Source organism: Cupressus sempervirens, chromosome 5, assembly GCF_028749045.1.
Source record: "Cupressus sempervirens isolate cs-2001-9-10 chromosome 5, ASM2874904v1, whole genome shotgun sequence".
Lineage (NCBI taxonomy): Eukaryota > Viridiplantae > Streptophyta > Pinopsida > Cupressales > Cupressaceae > Cupressus > Cupressus sempervirens.
The window spans coordinates 529,522,343-529,542,247 of record NC_143122.1 but is presented as its reverse complement, the minus strand read 5'-3'; the positions used below and the strand labels follow the sequence as shown (position 1 = coordinate 529,542,247).

Below are 19,905 nucleotides of genomic sequence, written 5' to 3'. Positions count from 1 at the left end.
AAACAGTATATTTTTCTCATTATATAGAGAAGCAACAAGCAAAAGGCCTTAAATATAATTTAGAAAGAAATATGAACTAAATATAAATAAAGCAAAATTCAAACTAATTGAAGTATATATATATATTATTCTTGCATTCTCAAAACATAAAAACCTCAAATGAATCCATTAACCATGAAAGAAAGAGGAAGATTGTCAAAGCACAAATGTGTTATGCTTCAGAAGTCAGAACACTGGTCCAAAGTGAAAGGGAAAGTTTTCTTCACGTGAGAAGGACCATATTGGCACATGTCACTACATTAGGTAGACTTCTAGATTCTTTATTCCATAGAATTGGTTGTTTAGTATATTGTTTGTTGTGTTCATATAAATCAGAAATAGTTATTGTACCAAGTCAGTAGCACACATTGTGGATGAACGCCACCAAAAGAAATTAAATAGTTACCTAGCTCAAATAATTGCTGATTATTATACTGGTGACTGTTTTATGAATAGATCTAATTTTGATTCAATCATTTAAAGCCCAAAAGACCTGAAAACCATGTTAGTGAGAAAAAGAAGCTCTACTTTCTAGCCATATATGAAGTTTGAAATTTGGATATCAAATGCTAAAAAAGGTTTTTTGTAGTTTTGCAATTTATTATGCTTTGCTATTTATTTTCCTACACTTCTAGTTCTGCTCGCTTAGATAGGTTATTACGTAGGCTGAGTTTTGGGTGTAATAGGTGTCACACTCTTCCATACAAGGTACAATTTCTCTATTTGAATGTCAAGGTGCCTTCTCATATCCTTTGAGTTACACTTTCTAAGGGTGAGATGTCCATCTCCTTCTCCCTTTGCATTTTTAATTAATGATTTCCCATTGCCATATATCTTTACACAATCTCATATTGGATGAATAGCCATTCTTCTTATTAAAATCTTATCAGTGTTCGAGCTTTTGATAGTTGTAACTAGTTTCTTAAGGCATGTGATCGTGGCAGATTTTGTTTCACAAATCTTACATGGTATAAAGCTTATTATGTCTTAGATTAGCTCCTCACTCAATTTTGGAAGTGGTAGAGTTTATAGTCATCTATTCTGCAGGTCATTTTGGTCAATGGTATAACAACTGCAAGCTCAGCACTGCACCCAGAAGGTTCTAGATTGTTGGATTTTTTTTTTTTTTTTCATTCTAATTGGATTTCCAAAAGCTGACAAAATTGGTTGCATGGTAGAATGTTATTTGTTTTCATTGTGCATCTAGCACATTTCTTGGCATACATCAGAAAAGTTTCAAGTCTACCATAATACTATTGCATACATAGAGACCAAGAACCGTAAAAACCTGAAAATTAGCATGGTATTTATAGGGAGATTGTACAGTACAGTTCAATTCAATCATTGTTTTTGAGGAAAATGAAAAGTTGTTCTATATAGAAAAAAATTGAGGAGCACCTTTTTATCACATGAGGAAAGAAAGTTTTGAAATGAATTATCTATTGTGCTTAAAGAACATCATAGTATAGTGCTTTGTGTTGAAGATTGTCTATAGAAATCTTTATCTCTGATTTTATGCAATAGAAATATGACCGATATGATCCTTATGGTCATCTTCAGCTGAAAAAGAAATTTGTGATAATAAATTATATAAGTGACATTCATGAGTCATGCGCAGAGGCATGTGTATGGAAATATGAAGAGTTGTATATTTGGAAATTGAAGTGACCTTCAGTTGGTTAATGAAAAGTGTCTTTCTTATGTGTATATATTGTATCAAGCAAAAGCATTGTACTCAAACATTTCTTTATCAATAAAAGTGATATTTTTGTTGTATCACTAGGTTCCCTTCAAGTGGAAGGGTTTTTTCCAGGATAATCTTATGCGTCTCTTGTATCTATTTTGTTCTTCCTAATTGTTATCTTTATTTGTAGGCTAATATTTAACATGGTATCAGAGCAAGTTAGATAACAGCAATTAAAACTTTGTGTAAAAGAAGCTTATGTATGTCTTCTGGTTTCATGCTAGCATATTGATTCGCAGGTCAAAGGGGTAGATGTGGAGGCGGAGGCAGAGAGGCATGTGGAGGCGAGGCGATGCACTGTGGAGGGCATCCAAACGCGTCTGGAAGCCATCCAGATGTCTTCTGGACAGCATCTGCTGGGCATCTGAATGCATCCACGAACATCCTAATAGAAAACCAAAAGCAAACACTTTTTTGACTTAAATCCGCAGGCATCCGAATGCGTCTGAAAGCCATTTGGATGCCCTTCAGACGGCATCCATAGAGCATCTAGATGCATTCAGACGCCTCTGCCAACATCCTAATAAAAAACCAAAAACAAACGCTTTTTGACTTAAATCTGTGGGCATCTGGATGTGTCCGGAAGTCATATGGATGCCTTCCTAACTCTGTGGACATCCTAATAGAAAACCAAAAACTAACACTTTTTTGACTTCAATTTCAGTGCACACAGCATCTGAGAAGCAAACTGTAATCAGAAAGGCCCCTTACTCTCTAACAGGTGACCTCTTGAAAGATGAACTTATTATATCATTACGTGCAAAAGGTTGACTAGGATACCATGTATTCAGACAAAAAGGTTCAAGTGGTGATTGGTATCTAGATACCATGTCCAGTGTGACTAAGAGAGATCCTGCTGCCCAATTTCTTGTTGTTTTCCAAAGCAAGGATTATGCTGGTTTACATTCCTTAGCACGTGTAGGCAAATTATTGCAGCTTATTGCACAAGGGAAAATTCTCGACAATGGTACTTGCAAGAAGATGGTAGGATTTGAAGCAGGCTGCAGTCTACCAATGGAGAAGTGCTTTATCTTCAGGGACAGAGCTTGCTCACAGAGCCTGGCGAGAGATACAATATCAATACATGTTTTGCAGCATAAATTGAAGCTGTGATTGTTCAACACAAATGACTTGTCTATGTGAAAGAGATAAGTATTCTAATTTTGTTATTCAACTAGAAATGGTGTATACTTTAGCATTAATTTCTATGTTTATCTCTCTATGTTGCAGGAAGCAACAAGATAAAGATGTTGCCTGTTGTCACATATCCAGAGGGAGATGTTCAGCCTTAAAGGGAGGATACATGGACTATCTTTGTGGTGATCAAAGTAGTTCTTGATTGAGAAGGAGTCCTTGTGGAATCCTCGCCATTCTTAGATAAGCTGTTAATGTTTTGATACTGTAGAATTTGACTCTCGTTGGAAACAAGTCTCAGCTGTGATTTTCCTTCTCGTTGATTATGAATTCTTATTCATGTGAAATTAATGAGTGATTCCATGACAACATCACCTTGAGAGAGTCTGTGATGTAAGCTGACTGTGATCCTTGCAGACTTGTCGTGTTAGATTCCATGACAGCATCGCATTGAGAGAATCTACAATGTAAGTTGGTTGTGATTCTTGCAAGTTTTTCATGTTGAGTGATTCCATGAATTATGTTATGCTGAGATAACATGTTTTATGTGATTAGAATTTGTCAATGACATTTTTTGCTGCAGCTATGTGTGACTGCTATGTAGCATAATCTCTCTCTTACTAAGAGATAGTTTTGAAGATTGTAGCTGTGATAGAGATTTTTATCTCTGATTTTATGAAAAGGAAATAAGACCGTTATGATCATTATGGTCATCTTCATCTGAAAAGACATTTGTAATAAATAATATCATATAAAGTGACATGTGTCACGAGTCATGCATAGAGGCATGCGTATGGAAATATGAAGAGTTCTATATTTGGAAATTGAAGAGACCTTCAATTGGTTAATGAAGAGTCTCTATTATGTATATATATCGTATCAAGCAAAAGCATTGTACTCGAACATTTCTTTATCAATAAAAGTGATATTTTTGTTGTGTGGTTGGGTTTTCCCCTTCAAGTGGAAGGGTTTTCCCAGGATAATCATGTGTACCTCTTATATCTATTTTGTTCTTCCCAATTGTTGTTTATCTTTATTTCTGGGCTAAAATTTAACACTTTGTACAATGCTATAAGAAGAGTTGTACTAGCATATATTATCTTTAGAAAAACATTGTACTAGTGCTCAGTACCTGCATCTTTTTGGCACCATCAAGTACTAGGAGACTGCAAAATTCCAAAAAAATTACATTGCTATGCAGAAACAACTGATTCATAATACATAGGATAGTTAAAATATTTAAGCCCAAATTCTTTACTTCTCTCCTAAACATCAACCCTAAGGAGGAGGGTGATTTACTTGTCATAGGGCACTTGGAAATAAATCCACAAGTAGGCTCCCTCAAGGCTTCAGGACTATGTTCATATCCCATCTTGGGGTTCACCTATCTTGTGAGGATTTACTCCACCTCTCCCTACACAATACCAACCTATCCTCTTAAGGGGCTATAGAAGGTGATTAAGGAATGGCAAAGTATACAAATATCTTTTAAGGGGCCATAGTGGGTGATTAAGAAATGGCTAGATTTCACTAATAACTCCTGTATTATACATAGAAAACAGTAGCAATGAAAGACCAATCATAGTCAGCCATATCATTATGCGTTATATCAGTACATGAGTCTTTTTTTTCCTTATAGTGGTCTGGTCTGCCAGTTATATTCACATATCTATCTCTTATTCCAATTGAATGAATGTCTTATTCTCTATTCTTTGATATTGATCATTATGGATTAAAAGAAGAGATAAGTTTCCAATTGCATTCCCTATTGATCCCTCCTTCTGGTGTGTGTGTGTGTGTGTGCGTGCGTGTGTGCGTGTGCGTGCGTGCGTGTGTGCGTGATCTCTTATTCCAATTGAATGAATGTCTTATTCTCTATTCTTTGATATTGATCATTATGGATTAAAAGAAGATTGATCCCTCCTTATGATGAGTGTGTGTGTGTGTAATTGCATTCCCTATTGATCCCTCCTTCTAATGAGAGTGTGTGTGTGTGTGTGTGTGTGTGTGTGTGTGTGTAATCTCTTATTCCAATTGAATGAATGTCTTATTCTCTATTTGATATTGATCATTATGGATTAAAAGAAGAGATAAGTTTCCAATTGCATTCCCTATTGATCCCTCCTCCTAATGTGTGTGTGTGTGTGTATTATCCACAACTAGGCTCCCTCAAGGCTTCAAGACTTTATTCAAATCCCATCTTGGGATTCACCTATCTTGTGAGATTTTATTCCACCTCTCCCTACACAACACCAACCTATCCTCTTAAGGGGCTATAGAAGATGATTAAGGAATGGCAAAGTATACTAATATCTCTTAAGGGGCTATAATGGGTGATTAAGAAATGGCTAGATTTCAATAATAACTCATGTATTATACATATATAACTCCTGTATATATTGGCAAAAATTGAATGATTGAGCAAAACTTGTGGATTTGGATTACTGGATAAAAAATTATGCGTCCCTCGGATAAATTTGCAATGGATGGATCATCCGTACGAAATGTCTTTATTGCAATTTTATTTCCAGCATGATCAGTAAGCATAATTATTTATTTTAAATAATAGAGATTCGTCCTTTATAATTATTTTTAAATTCTATAAATAATTTATATGATAGGTAAGTGGACAGGGTCAATTATAGCATTTTAAAATCGAACATCATAGATATAGTAATTAATTTAATTATTTCTATATTTGTGTCTGGTTTGTCTCCCAACCATAGGAGTTAAAATACATTCTAGACTTTTTTAAAATTGTGTCCATATATTTGATCCATCGCATCTTGATCACTAAATTGTTTATAATTGATGTGTGTAGAATTTTATAAAGTTGTATGTTTTAAACTAATAATACTGACTCTATTGCCCTTCGACACTGGTCTTTATGTTATTCATAATTAATAATCCATACGCTGGCAATTATTTCATATCTTTCCTTTGAAGAATTATTATATTCATTTGTTGCAATAATTCATAATTATTCTTTATTTAAAAACACTCATATTTGTATAATCATTTACTTTTGTTCTTAATTCGTAATTTGCAACTTTAAAACCTTTTTGTAATCCTTTTCCATTTGGGAAACTTTCATTACATTCAAATTCTAACTGATCTACTATAAATATCTTGGACTTGAGTAATTTGTTCAAGATAGTATACCCACCTTGGCCTTGCAAAGCTAGAAGTGTAGAAGACTCGGATCGATTGATTGGTCTTGTCAAGTTGTCCATAACCGGTGGGATATCCTAGCATCGAGTTGGCAAGACTCGTAAGATTCCAATCTGCAGTTTTGAAAACCAACAAATTGGTGACTCTATTGGGGAGAGTTGTTCCCCAAAAGTGTTGTGCAGTTATCCAGAGTTTCAGATTTTGTGGGACCAAAATCGTTAAGTATTTCTATCAATTTGATTGGAAGCGTACTCTGCTAGAAGTGAGAACCCAGAAGATCAACACATTCCTCAAAGGAGGTGGCAACTCTATTCAATAAGTTTTCAATTGGTAGCTCTGCTGAGAGAGAAGATTCAAAAGGAGATGGTGGATAGTTTTTTCAAATTTATCGATCATTTCAAAGAAAGCCTTTTATTCCAGGTGGCATCAAGCTATTGGATTTCAGCAATTTTGATTATGAACCTAACAAGCTATTTCCAAAACTTTCACAACTTGTACCAAAGTTCCATGGGGAATCAAGGTGAATCTCATTCATTGGCTAAAACAGATTGTGGAATCCTATCAGAGAAGTGGCAGGCTCTTGGATTTCCAATGTGAAGTTTTGAGAACCAACAGATTGGCGACTCTACTAGGGAGTTGCAAAACAAACCCTAAGAGTCTCCTATTTCAAACTAGTAAGAATTAAAGTCTATTTGATTTGTTGAAGTATTTAGATATATTTGAAATCTTAATAAGTTTTTACATTTATTGAAGTGCATTTAATTTCAAGCTTTTGTGATTTTGTTTTGTAAATTCTAATTTGCTATGAGAAGATTTGATCTTGTAGAAGCATTGTATATCTTTTCTTCAAGCCTTTGCTATAGGTTTGATGTTCAATGAGGTGTACTCTACTGGCAAGAAGAACTCAAATTCTTAAGACGATTTATTTCCTCCATTTGGAGGTGGCGACCCTATTGTATTTTGATTGGTACTTCAACAAAAGAAGTGCCTGGATCTTTAGTGACTCTGCTGAGGGAAGTGACTCAGAGAGATGTATTTTTCTTATTCTTGAAGGAGAGGACATTGTTATTGCAAAATGTTCCAACCAAAAATAAAGGAAACAATTTCTTCCAAGTGAAGATAGACCACTAGACCTGGGAAGATTCAAATATGATCCTAATGGTTTATATTTAAGACTCTCACTTATTGCACCCAAATTCTATGGAGATGGCAATGAATGTGCGCTCAATCATTTGAATGCTTCGTACGGATTCTTACATGCATACAAAGTGGATATGGAAAGTCCTGCAATGAAGCTTTTTGTCAAAACCTTGGAAAATTTTGCGATGGAGGCATTTGACTTATTGCCTACACAGTGTATCTCATCTTGGAGGGAATTTGAGCAATGGTTCTTATTTGAGTTTCATGATGCAAGTGAAGAAGATAACATGTGTTATGAACAAGATGAAAACCAAATCTGCAACATGGATGAGGACCCTAACAGGTCTCCACTCGATGCATTTTTCAGCCTAGAAAGATTTGAAGGAGAATCTTCCGCACACTTACTCATAAGGATGCTAAATATTTTTCAGGAAATCCCTTCCAAAACTATCCCTCCACGAAAGGAATTCATAAGAAAGTTTCATGAGTTAGAAATCTCGCCAGATGACCCTGACATGAAGCTTCTTTTTCAAGTATTAGAGGAAGGTGATAGAAATGAAGAAAATTACATTGAAGTGAGACAAGAATCAATGATGTTTCAGATTTAAACAAAGAAGAAATCTTTGGACATTCTAATAAAGAATCCTTCAATGGCGAAACTTGCTTGGAAGTATCTGATACCAATGATTATAGGGAAGATGATCTTCTTAGCGTAGAAATAATCTCAAATTTGCTTGAAACAGAATATCAAATGTATATCAAAAAACATGTTCAAAATTTTTGCTATCAAAATTAAACTAACTAATGATTTAGTTTTTGATTAAGATCCAGATCAACATCAAGAGGATGAAACATTTGAAGATCATTTGCATAGACAAGTCCATGAGCAACATCAAGAAGTCCCCTCCAAATATGAACCATGGTGTCTAGATGGAATCGATAATGATTATCAGAAGAACCATTTTGGTAAGGATGTGCTAGCTACTGATGTTATATATGGAACACCTAAAGAGCCTGATGAAAACTCTCCTAGAAGTATACCTGAGGTCTCTATATTTTTAAATCCATTTTTTGAAGAGGTATTTTATGCAATCAAGTCCATCATACTGAGAATAGCAGGTCTGATGACAGCTTTGAAGTTAATAAAACTCATGATGTGCATCAAGAAGGTGAAACATTTATCAGTTCATCCTATGAGCAAGAACTACAGTCATATGAACATGGTTCTGAAAATTCTCCAAGTGTCATATTTGATCAGATCTTTGATAAAAGGGGAGTAATAGTTTTTTAATATGAGCAATTCTAAAAGCCTTCTTGTGATAGGGAACAACATCTAGAGTATGGAGATCAAGAAAATTTTGCAAAAACAACTAATCCAGATGCTTGAATAAATTGTCAAACACGTGACTATAAGGATCTTCCATTCAATAAGGTCTGTAGTGCACCTGATAACTTATCAAAGGCTAAACAAAAGTCAGATACTAAAGACTGCATTGATGGAGCACATTCAGAAAGTATTGCCCATAAGGGCAATGCATTTGATACAATTATGAAGTATAAGCAGCGCACTGAGGTAAGTATCCCTGAAGGCTCTGTGATAATATTTGTTAAGAGTATGCTTAAGGAAATGCTTTTAAGTTTTCACGAGTATGCTTAAGGAAATGCTTTTAAGTTTTCACCATAATTCTTTTGAGGATTTTTTGTATACTAATCAAATGAGTGAAGCAAAAGATCAGATGCTTGGATTAAATGATAATGAAATTTATTACTTTTCAGATGATCACATTTATTAGGCAAAGGTAAATTCTAATCCTAAACAAACGATGAAAGAAAAGCACATGTCTTTCAATGATTGTTTTCTATTTGCTAACAGATCAGATTTTACTAAGGAACGATGTGATATCATATGCAAGAAATCCAAAGTGTTGCATGATCAGAATCGGGTGTTTGATAGAGGAAAGAATCAGTATTCATTTTTTTGGGGGCCTGGGGCCACCCAATCTCGTACTGCATCATGGATGCTCAGTCTGCTCCTCCAGAGATACCTGGAATCTCATCATGCCACCAAGGGGCATATGTCCCCAACAAGAGCCACTAATGGAGCCCAAATTTTCACAAAATTTTGGGCCTCCATTTATGAATTATTAAATGAGAAAAGTTGTCATATATTAACAACGTTCAATTACAGTTGCAGCCCATCAAGATAAATATGGCACAGATGTAAAGGTTTTATATACAGCAACAACTATATAGTGATATTATGAACATAAAATGATGTTTGTATGGCTGAAGATAAATATGATGAGCAATGATATCAAATTTTGTATGCCACAGTCAGAACATTGGTAATGTATACTAGAAAATAATTATCACAGATCATGGATATAGAAGTATACAGATAAAGCCAGTCATATATCTTGTTAATCAGAAGTAAAAGCCTGAGCGTGGAGATTAAGACCTGCAACTTCACGGAGATACCATGTGCCCATGTCAAACTTGTCAACGCCATCAAATATGCACAAAGCGAATGAGGAAAACTTTGATTATCCTTCCTTCCTTGAGAATGTTCAAAAATTGATGAATTTATTTTCTATCTGAGTGACGATATTGCACAAGCATGGACATTGCATCGATGGGTACTAGAAGTGGGAAGCAAAGAAGAAGTCTTGGAAACTCCAAAAGAAGATATCGTATGCTTCTAGACACACAAGGAAAGATGAAGCATGGGTAAAAATTATGGAGCCAAAAAGGGTGGAAGCCTCAACTTCATCTATTCAATTCATTTGTTGGCACAAATTTCATTACAACTTTCCTCTCTGAAACTGAAGCCAGCATGACTCCAATAGCATCAAACCTTGGTTGTATTTGATTAATTGTAAACGTCGATGATGAAAGATAGCTATTCTAGGAGAAAGCACTTGGATTTTGGTTCATTTGATTTACCGATATAAATCTTGGTTGATACTAATTTTCTGATTTTTTCTGCAGGTGTGAAGGAGAAAGAATTTGTGCATATGAAGAAGATGGAACTCCCAATATGCTTGGTTGTGGACATTTTGGTTTAAGAGTCCTCAAGGAAGGAGCAGAAGATAAAATATTGCGCCCAAAATGAATAAATATGACTTCCAGATTATGAGATGCACCACCAATTGTTTCTATTACCGCGCGAGAGTCCCCATGCTTCTTCTCTGAAATAATCGATGGTTTGCTATATTTATGTTTTAGTTTGTTATAGTTGTAAAATTAGCAATGTTATGGGATTATTGGGCAGGTCAATTATAAAAGGGATTTGGAGCTGAAAGGATGCGACTATTCCCTTACGCACCTTTTCATAGTTTATAAATAGGAGATGTAAAATCATATTCAATTCATATACATATACAATTCCTAAATTTTTTACATGGTAAGAATATATATGCACATTTGATATATTATGTTTCTTTATTAGCGAAAATTGAATGATTGAGCAAAGCTCGTGGATTTGGATTACTGGATAAAAAATGATGCGATCCTCGGGTAAATTTGCGGTGGATGGATCAGCTGTAAGGAGCGTCTTTATTGCAATTTAATTTCCGGCATGATCAATAAGCATAATTATTTATTTTATATAACAAAGTTGGAAATATTATAGAGTTTTGTCCTTTATAATTATTTTTAAGTTCTATAAATAATTTATATGATAGATAAGTGGAATAGTCAATCATAGCATGTTAAAATTGAACATCATAGATATAGTGAAATATTTAATTGTTCCTATATCTATGTCTGGTTTATCTCCCAACCATAGGAGTTAAAATACATTCTAGACTATTTTAAAATTGCATCCATATATTTGATCCGTCACATCTTGATTACTAAATTGTTTATAATTGATGTACGTAGAATTTTATAAAGTTGTACGTTTTAAACTTATAATACTGACCCTATCGTCCTTCAACACTAGTCTTTATCTTATTCATAATTCATAATCCATACACTAGCAATTATTTCATATCTTTCCTTTGAAGAATTAATATATTCATTTGTTGCAATAATTCATAATTGTTATTTATTTGAAACACTCATAATTGTATAATCATTTACTTTTGTTCTATATTTGTAATTTGCAAGTTTAAAAGTTTTATGTAATCCTTGCCATATAGAGAAACTTTCATTACATTCAAATTCTAATCGATCTGCTATAAGTATCTTGGACTTGAGTGATTTGTTTAGGATAGGTATACCTGCCTTGGCCTTGCAGAGCTAGAAGTGCAAAAGACTCGGATCAAATTGATCGGTCTCGTCAAGTTGGCCATAACCGGTTGGATATCCCAACATCGAGTTAGCAAGACTCATAGGATTCCAATCTGCGGTTGGGAACCAACACAGAGCACTGCCCCCAAGCCCCTGCAAAGGGTCGTGCCCCTTGACCTTGTCGGAGGCACTATCCCAGACCCTTGCAAGGAGCGCTGCCCGTGACCCCACTAGGGGTATTACTTCAAAACCCCCATTTTATATTTGAAGCACACTGCAACTTTGAGTTTGCACAATATGATTCATTATCTACACTCTTGTCATCAATCTTCCTAGTTATTACTTGATGTATACTTGTCATCTGGAAGACAACTTATTCCTCCTTTCTTTTTCATTTCTTTTTTTTTTCAGGCGGAGGGATGATATGGTCGGCATAAAAAGCCTATTGTTGTGTTTGATAATATTGGTTATCTGTCAGTGTATTAATATTCGTCAATGTATTAATTTCGGTTTGTACTTATGTGATCAATGTATATTTATGTATATGATCAAATTAGCTTCAACTTGATGATGTTATTGAATATTTAAGCTTTATCCAATGATGGATGCATGAAACAAGTTTTAAACCTTTAAAAATATATGAAGTTCAAGGGTTTCTCACTTTGACAAGTTGGTTTGCCGAGTCACAATTAGTGTCTGCCTTTCTAAGTCCAAGTTGAGTTCGAGTCTAGGAATTTTGGTACAAAATGATTAAGTATTTGGTGTTCTATGTCTTGCTATAGCTTCTAAGTGCAATACAAGACTGAGTTTTGGAAATCGTTGTTGACTCGCATATCAGAATCTCAAATAATTTGGTAAACAAAAGGAATAGATTGAATGTAAATTGTTTGATAACTTTCCTTTGTAGAGTTGGTGTAAAAATTTAGTGGCCAACTAGGGTAGTCTCTTGGTGTAAAAATTTAGTGGCCAACTGGGGTAGTCTCTTACAGACTTCACAATTTCTGCCATGGTAAAACATGCCTTCACATCCACGCCAATAATCTGATATCAATTGAAGTAATAGTTGCAGAATGAAGCTTCCATCATTTCTCACGATTTGTATTGATCAAGCGCACCAATGGAGGAAGTGAGGTTTTGAGCTAGACAACAGATCTGAATGGGTAAAGGCAGATATATATTACTAGAAATTGTTTCATTAATTATAAAGCCAATTGAATTATTCATCTTCCACAATATTCCCTTGCTGTCAATGATCTTAAGTCCTTAACCAATCATTAAGCAATAGCCACAATACCAATGAAGAGACATGTAATTAGTTTGAAGAGGCAATGGTTAGTTTGAGAAGACACCCTTCTTAGGTTGCATTGTCTTCCCTCCCAATGGCTATATAAGGCAGAAATTTTTTTAATGGAAGCATCAAATGAGATAAGAGGATTGAACCGTAAGAGAGGCAAACATACTTATAGTATGAATTATATATTGTGGACATACAATGCTAAGTGTATATTGTGGTATGGTTTCCATACATAATAGGATAATTCCATGTACACCTATATACCTTTGAAATTAGCTGCATTTTATGATTATCCATCATAGTATCAAATATATTGTTGATTCAGTAATGGTTTAATATAGGAAATGAGTATAAGATGTTATGCATATTTATATACTCTGACTAATGCAATCAGCTATGGAGTTGGGAAAGAGGGATTACAAACAGAGGAATGGTGATGGGGTCACCTTCTAAGCATGTCACCTCATGGTATATGGCCAAGGAATACCATGGGGACAAGGGGGTACAACGGGTACTATTTGGGATTAGAAGGATGGACATTTTAGGCACCCTATTGTGAATACTCTCCATGACCTCTATCATGGTAAACAAGTGCATTAAGGATGTTCAATCATTGGAATTAGGATAGAAGTAGCAAGATTAAGGGTAACGATTATAGGACACCCAATTTGGTACCCTCCTCATATCGATTGCGTGGGCCACATTAGACAAAGAGGGATGGTATATTTGTTCCTGGGCCTAGGGTAGAGAGTCTCTAGGGCATCCAGTGTACGGACTGTAACTACTGATGGACTAGGGTAGAGATTCTCTAGGGTGTCTGTTAAATCATTGGAGTTAGGATAGAAGTAGCCTTCTCTACTGTATGGACTGTAACTGAGAAGAGTTTAGTGCTGAGAATTGCACTGAATTTGCTGGAGATATCTGTTTGGGAAACCGATCATCATTGGGATTAGTTTATCACTGAATTGGGTGTCCAGCTCGGGTATTTCAGTGCGGGGGTTTAGACTTTGAGAAACAACGTGAGCCATCTGCAAATCATCGCTCATCAGTCTGCTAAATCAGTGAGGGCTTTTTACTTCTTTATTGGACGATTGGGTTGACATATATTTCTGTTGTTTCTTCCTGTATTGGACGCCTATTTTCCTGTGCTTAGGCGTGACTTTTCTACTGCAAGAGGGAGCTCGAAATTCATAGACATCTTAAGGCCTATACCATTGGTGATTGGCAAACAGTTTCGGTGTTTGGAATAGGGACATGTCTCCCTATCGGGCCTGTTTATAAATGCCATAGTTGGGAGCTTTGACTTGTGTTTCATTATTTGAGCTTGCAGGTTGATGTTGGAAGCCTGCAGATTACTTGTAAGGCTGCATCTGCATTTAGGAAGGTGGGGTTCTCACATATACAGGCTGTGTGGGAATCTCAGAGGTCGGCACAATACTTCTACAGCCCTGCATTCATTGGGAGTGTTGAATGGACCTCTCCCAGAATAACGTGTGAACATCTCCAGTCATTACCAGGTTTACTCTTCTCATTGGGAGTATTAATTGATTTGTATTCTGCAAAGTTATTGTGTAAGGGCAATTTTTGTTAGCAGAAATTGCTCATTGGGACTTATCCTTGTACGGGTATTAGTTGTGTATGCAAAATGATAGTGGAATTGTACTGAGAAATAATAAATTGCAATCAATAATTTCATCATGTTTGGAGGCTGGCACTGTTCGTCATATATTATTGGCTTCCATTTTTCCTTGTAATTTGGGTTGGTATGCAATTTCACAATTCCACAAAGCATTCAAATAGTTATACACTCACTTGGTTGATGTGAGTCAGTTCGGTTCATTACAAGAATTGCTACCTAATCCATATATTAATCTTAAATTTTGTTCATGTCAATAACTTCCCATAGAAAAATCAGTCAAGAGTCTAGGACTCACAAACAAGGAGATTCAGAGTCAATGATCAAATATGTCATACATCATTCTACAAAAGATAAAATGGTTTACACTTTCCTTAAATGACAAATAATATAGCCATCAAAAATATAGATCATCCTTGACAACCTGCTTCAGAGTGTGGATAGATAGATAGATAGATAGATTGATTGATAGCCATAAAAAATATAGATCATCCATGAAATCCTACTTAATGATTGTTTATATGTATATGGAAAATGCAATCAAGCAGTCAATATTCTGAAGCATTCCAGAACATAATAAAAATTTGTTATTTGAGAAGAGATTTCCAGCAGTGGAAAATGAGGAATGGAGTAAGGTTCAAATAATTTAACAAGGTAAAGGTATCTCAAAGTTGAGCAGTTTCCTGCTATGAGTATGATTACCTTTATTCGATGCAAGACTTGTGAACTGTTGTCTAGTGAGTGCTTCAATGTTTAAAACTGTATTTCTCTTATTTAGAATCTTGTGCTTGAACAGAACGTGGGCTCAAAATTAAAAATATGAAAATTGTGGGCAAATTGCATCTACTGGAAGATATTTCTGATTTTCCAGTAGATGCAACTAATTTTATACCTTTTTCCATGATGCATATGAAAAATAGAGAAAAATGAAAAGTGGAGTACCTGAGCATTAGTGAAAGAATACGGCAACTTGTTCACGAAAACTGTGCGCAAATCATGTAAATCTCCTCCTCCATTCTCTTTTAGCTTTTGCTCTCTCTTTCTCTTCCCCATTTTACCTGTTGTACAGACATCATATAAATATATCGGAACTATACAATACAATGCAATGTCATTTTGTAACAAAATACATCAAATAGCAGGTCATGTCAACATATACAAATATTACTCATATCTACACATTGAAAATATGAAAATGTCCATTAGCATTTTATCCATTCACTCCACACCACAACTGTTTAAACTTTAGATTGCACCATCCTTCTGACTAACATGAAATATCACAATCAACAGAGCTAACCAAAAAAAACAGAGGTCAGACAAGCTCACGTTTTAAACAACAGCCTTTAAATGGGCTGTTTAATTGCTCTCCAGATCTGCTAATCTTGGCACATAAACATCTAAAAATGATTCGGCATTCAAAATAATTTTCTTTACCACACTATAATAAAGTTGTATACCCATACATTCTGAACCTACGTTGTACTAAAATCCACACTGGAAGCTCCTAAATGTCTGTTAGTATTGGGTTGTCGTTGCACCAAAAGACTGATCTGTCAATGCCCAATACAACCACTCAACTTATAATACACAGGAGGCGGTTAAGCCCTTGTCACAAATGCCGAGGGGAGCACTGAACAAATTTATAACAATCTCCCCCTCAGCATTACCCAAGGGTCTAAGGATTCAAACCTGTGACCAATCTCTGATACCACTTGTTAGAATGGGGTTGTCGTTGCACCAAAAGACCGATCTGTCAATGCCCGATACAACCACTCAACTTATAGTACATAGGAGGCGGTTAAGCCCTTGTCACGGATCCTGAGGGGAGCATTGAACAAATTTCTAACAAAGTCACGGGAAGAAACATAACCATCTCAACAACTTAGAGGTCATTGATATACTATAAACCAAATCTTCTTCAAGCATGCCATTGGAGTTATCTTAATATTGGTATCTTGCACCCTTTGAGAACAAAACTTCTACTAAAGGTATTTTATTGTCTCCTTAAGTTCTTCAAGTGCAATGATTTAATGGTTTTATGTCACAAGGTTTGGCAAATTCCATGAATGAAATTTCAAATTCTACGAAATTTTAAAAACCCCAAAAAAATCCTTTTCATTTGGCTTAAATTCATACGGAAATGTATTACCTAAACTTCAAGCTCCAACCACTACAAACTAGTCACTGCTTCTGTCAATTTGCAACTTCAAATGTGGAATTAGATTTTTTCTAGAGTTTAATTTTTAGGGTTGTTTTATAAAAACATTTAAGAGTACTTTTTATTCTATGTTTATAATGATATAAAATAATGTTTTATTTATTTTGTATTAATGTTCAATATAAACATTTCATTATTAAATTTTAGTATTAACATTTAATTATTAAATTTTAATATTTTGTTGTATTTCTATACATTAGTTAGTAATATATGAATTTAACAAAATTTGAATTTAAACTAAAATAATTGTCTAGTCAATTTATAAATATTTTAAAATTTGTTTAGTTTATTTTAATTTTTAAATAAAATTTAATATAGTGCTTTTATTTTATTCTAAATTATGTTTAATTTTAAATATACTTTTAATAAATATTTGTGATTGCGATTTTTTATGTGCGTTGTGGCTTATATTTATTCTATGTTTATAATGATATAAAATAATATTTTATTTATTTTGTATTAATGTTCAATATAAACATTTCATTATTAAATTTTAATATTAACATTTCATTATTAAATTTTAATATTTTGTTATATTTCTATACATTAGTTAGTAATATATGAATTTAACAAAATTTGAATTTAGATTAAAATAATTGTCTAGTCAATTTATAAATATTTTAGGCAAGAGCCTACAACACAACAGTAACTTGTGAGCCTCTCATGCGGGAGGTCTTGGGTTTGAATTCGCTTAACACAAAAAAAATTAATTACAATAAACAACAATTATTAATCTACGCTTCAGTCATTTACCAATCAAAAAAAAAATTATAAATATTTTAAAATTTGTTTAACTAATTTTAATTTTTAAATAAAATTTAATTTAGTACTTTTATTTTATTCAAAATTATGTTTAATTTTAAATATCCTTTTAATAAATATTTGTGATTGCGATTTTTATGGGCGTTGTGGCTTATATTTATATTCTTGTATACATGTAATGATTTCTAATCTATTTAGCTATGTTAAATTATTTGATAATTTAGTAGCTATATTACTTATATTTTAAAATAAATAAATTATACAAAGGCAAATTTAATGTCGAATTTTTTTCAAACTTTTTACCTTGTCGAACTTCATCTGAATTTTATGGTTCCTGAATTCAAACTCAAACCTTGTGACTTAGGACCGTCATCACCACCCGACTCAACTTTTCATCATTGTTGGAAAACTCAAACACCCTCAAACTTCGCAGCCCAAAAGATTGGTCTTGGACTCAGATTCGTCAAAAACTTGGAAAAGGACTTGGCAAAAGGACAAAACTAGTTTTACAAAAGAAACAATAAGAGAGTAATCATGCCTTTAGAGAACATAAGAACCATTATTGAAATAGTACGCATGTCGTATGATCTCCAAACACTCAATATTTGAAATTTTGTGATTCATAATCAGTTTAAAGCATAGTTCCCAGACTCAAAATCAGGGATGGACTAACAAGGCTGACCCGACTCGAAACTCCGCAAAAACTTGGCAGGACTCAGCAAAAACTCAGCAAGACTTGGCAAAAACTAGGTTTCTAGGGAGTTTTGTCTAGGTCAAGATCCTAAAGAGTCCGAGGCCCATAGGACTCGACCAGGGTCACTCAACTCGAAATTCACTATGACTCAATGAGTCCATGAGAGTCTAGGAACTATGATTTAAAACCTTACAAACCTTTTTCAAGCAATAACAAATAACAAAAGCGAGGGAAAAAACATGTTTTAAGGTTGCTTGTCCATTTCAAGACAGCATCGAGAGTCACTTGTAAAGATTTTGGAGTCTTGATATCAAACTATGGTCAAGTCAAGTACAAAAACTCAAGAGTTTGAGGGATTGACTCGCCTAGACTCGGCTCACAATTCGATGGTGAGTTAACTCAATTCACTCATGTAGTCACAAGTCTTTCTGAGTAGGAGGTGAGAACAAAGAGTACAAGGTGAATCAAAAGAGTCCTTGAACTATGATTCTCATTACACTTGCCATATTTCCTGTCTAGAGTACAAATGGGCAATGAAATGACTTGTTAAACGCTAAGATACCAATGCGTCCAAGAAATCACTGGATGCTGGTTCAGGTGAGTTAGGAGGCTTGAATGTGTTTGGATCTTGCACTGATTTGCACAGAAAGCTCATCGAGCACCTAAGGATGCACACGAGATGTGTCTAAGAGCATCTGGAGAGAACCAAGACAGCATCCGAACGCATCTGCAAAGCATCCAGAATATTTTAATGTCCAATCAATTGACTTTTAAAAACATGCGTTTAGTTGATTTTTTTAATATATTTTTGCTACATTTTTCCCCAAAACCCTAAAAGAGGCCATTCATTGCTCATTCTTCTCATTTTGTTTACAGCTGGACTCTCTTCTCATTTGGCGTCCATTTTGGCATTTGGAAAGCAAGGTCATTATTTTTGAAGAGAATCATTTGTAGGGTGTCTAATAGCTTCTATAGTAAAGTCTAAGCATCTAAGGTAAGCATTTGATTCATTTAATGAGATTTTTTAATGGTTTTTTTTTTATGTTCATGAATTTTTCAAGTTTTGGAATAATTTTTTCAAGTTTTCCCAAAAAAATTTAAAGAAACGAAGGAACAAGTTTAGCTTTTTTTTTTTGGGTATTCTTGCCTCGCATATTTGCACTTGTATGTTTGATGTTTATAGTTTATTTAAATATTTCTAATTTAATTTTGTTATTTTCTTATTAGATTCAAGTTCGTATTTGTTAAATATATAGCATCAAGAGAGAGGTGTTTTAATACATGACTCTCTCTTATACACACACACACACACACACACACACACACGTGTATCAATGTATATATCTAAATATGATATAACAAATATGAATGACTTCTCTAACATAGACTTAATCATATTTATATATATATATATATAGAAAGTGTACTGTCATAAGCAAAAGATAATCAATACTGAGAATCTGTTAGTATATGATATGGTCAAACTTATCTAATTACATGCCCAGATAGGGTCAAATGGCCATGTAGAGTCATGCCCCTACGGGGGCATGTACTCCTTTCCTTATTTATATCAAGTATGCCGATGGTCATGGATACAAATAAAAGCAGTTGTGATCCTAGTATTCATCAGGCAGTGATATAAGCATTCATCGATGGTCAAACACTCTTCGGGTTATCATATCGATTTGTGTTAACAGCCTATACTCACTCAGTCTGATAATTATATCAGACGTTAAAGATGCCATATTCAGTCTAATATTATTTACTGACTATTGTATCAGACTTTCGGTCTGTAATTAATATAATAGATATTCAGATATTATCTATAAGATTGAAA

General features: G+C 34.3%; 1 protein-coding gene across 4 annotated transcripts in view; it reads right to left on the bottom strand.

The window, feature by feature from the left end:
- Positions 1 to 19,905, bottom strand: part of LOC149557031 (RNA-binding (RRM/RBD/RNP motifs) family protein) — a 229,235-nt gene that overhangs the window by 189,279 nt on the left and 20,051 nt on the right. For all 4 annotated transcript variants that reach the window (XM_089831683.1, XM_089831681.1, XM_089831684.1 and 1 more), the window contains exon 2: positions 15,334 to 15,449. In XM_089831683.1, coding sequence (XP_089687809.1) covers positions 15,334 to 15,444 — 111 coding nt within the window. In that variant the 5' untranslated portion in view covers positions 15,445 to 15,449. The remainder of the gene's footprint in view (positions 1 to 15,333; positions 15,450 to 19,905) is intronic.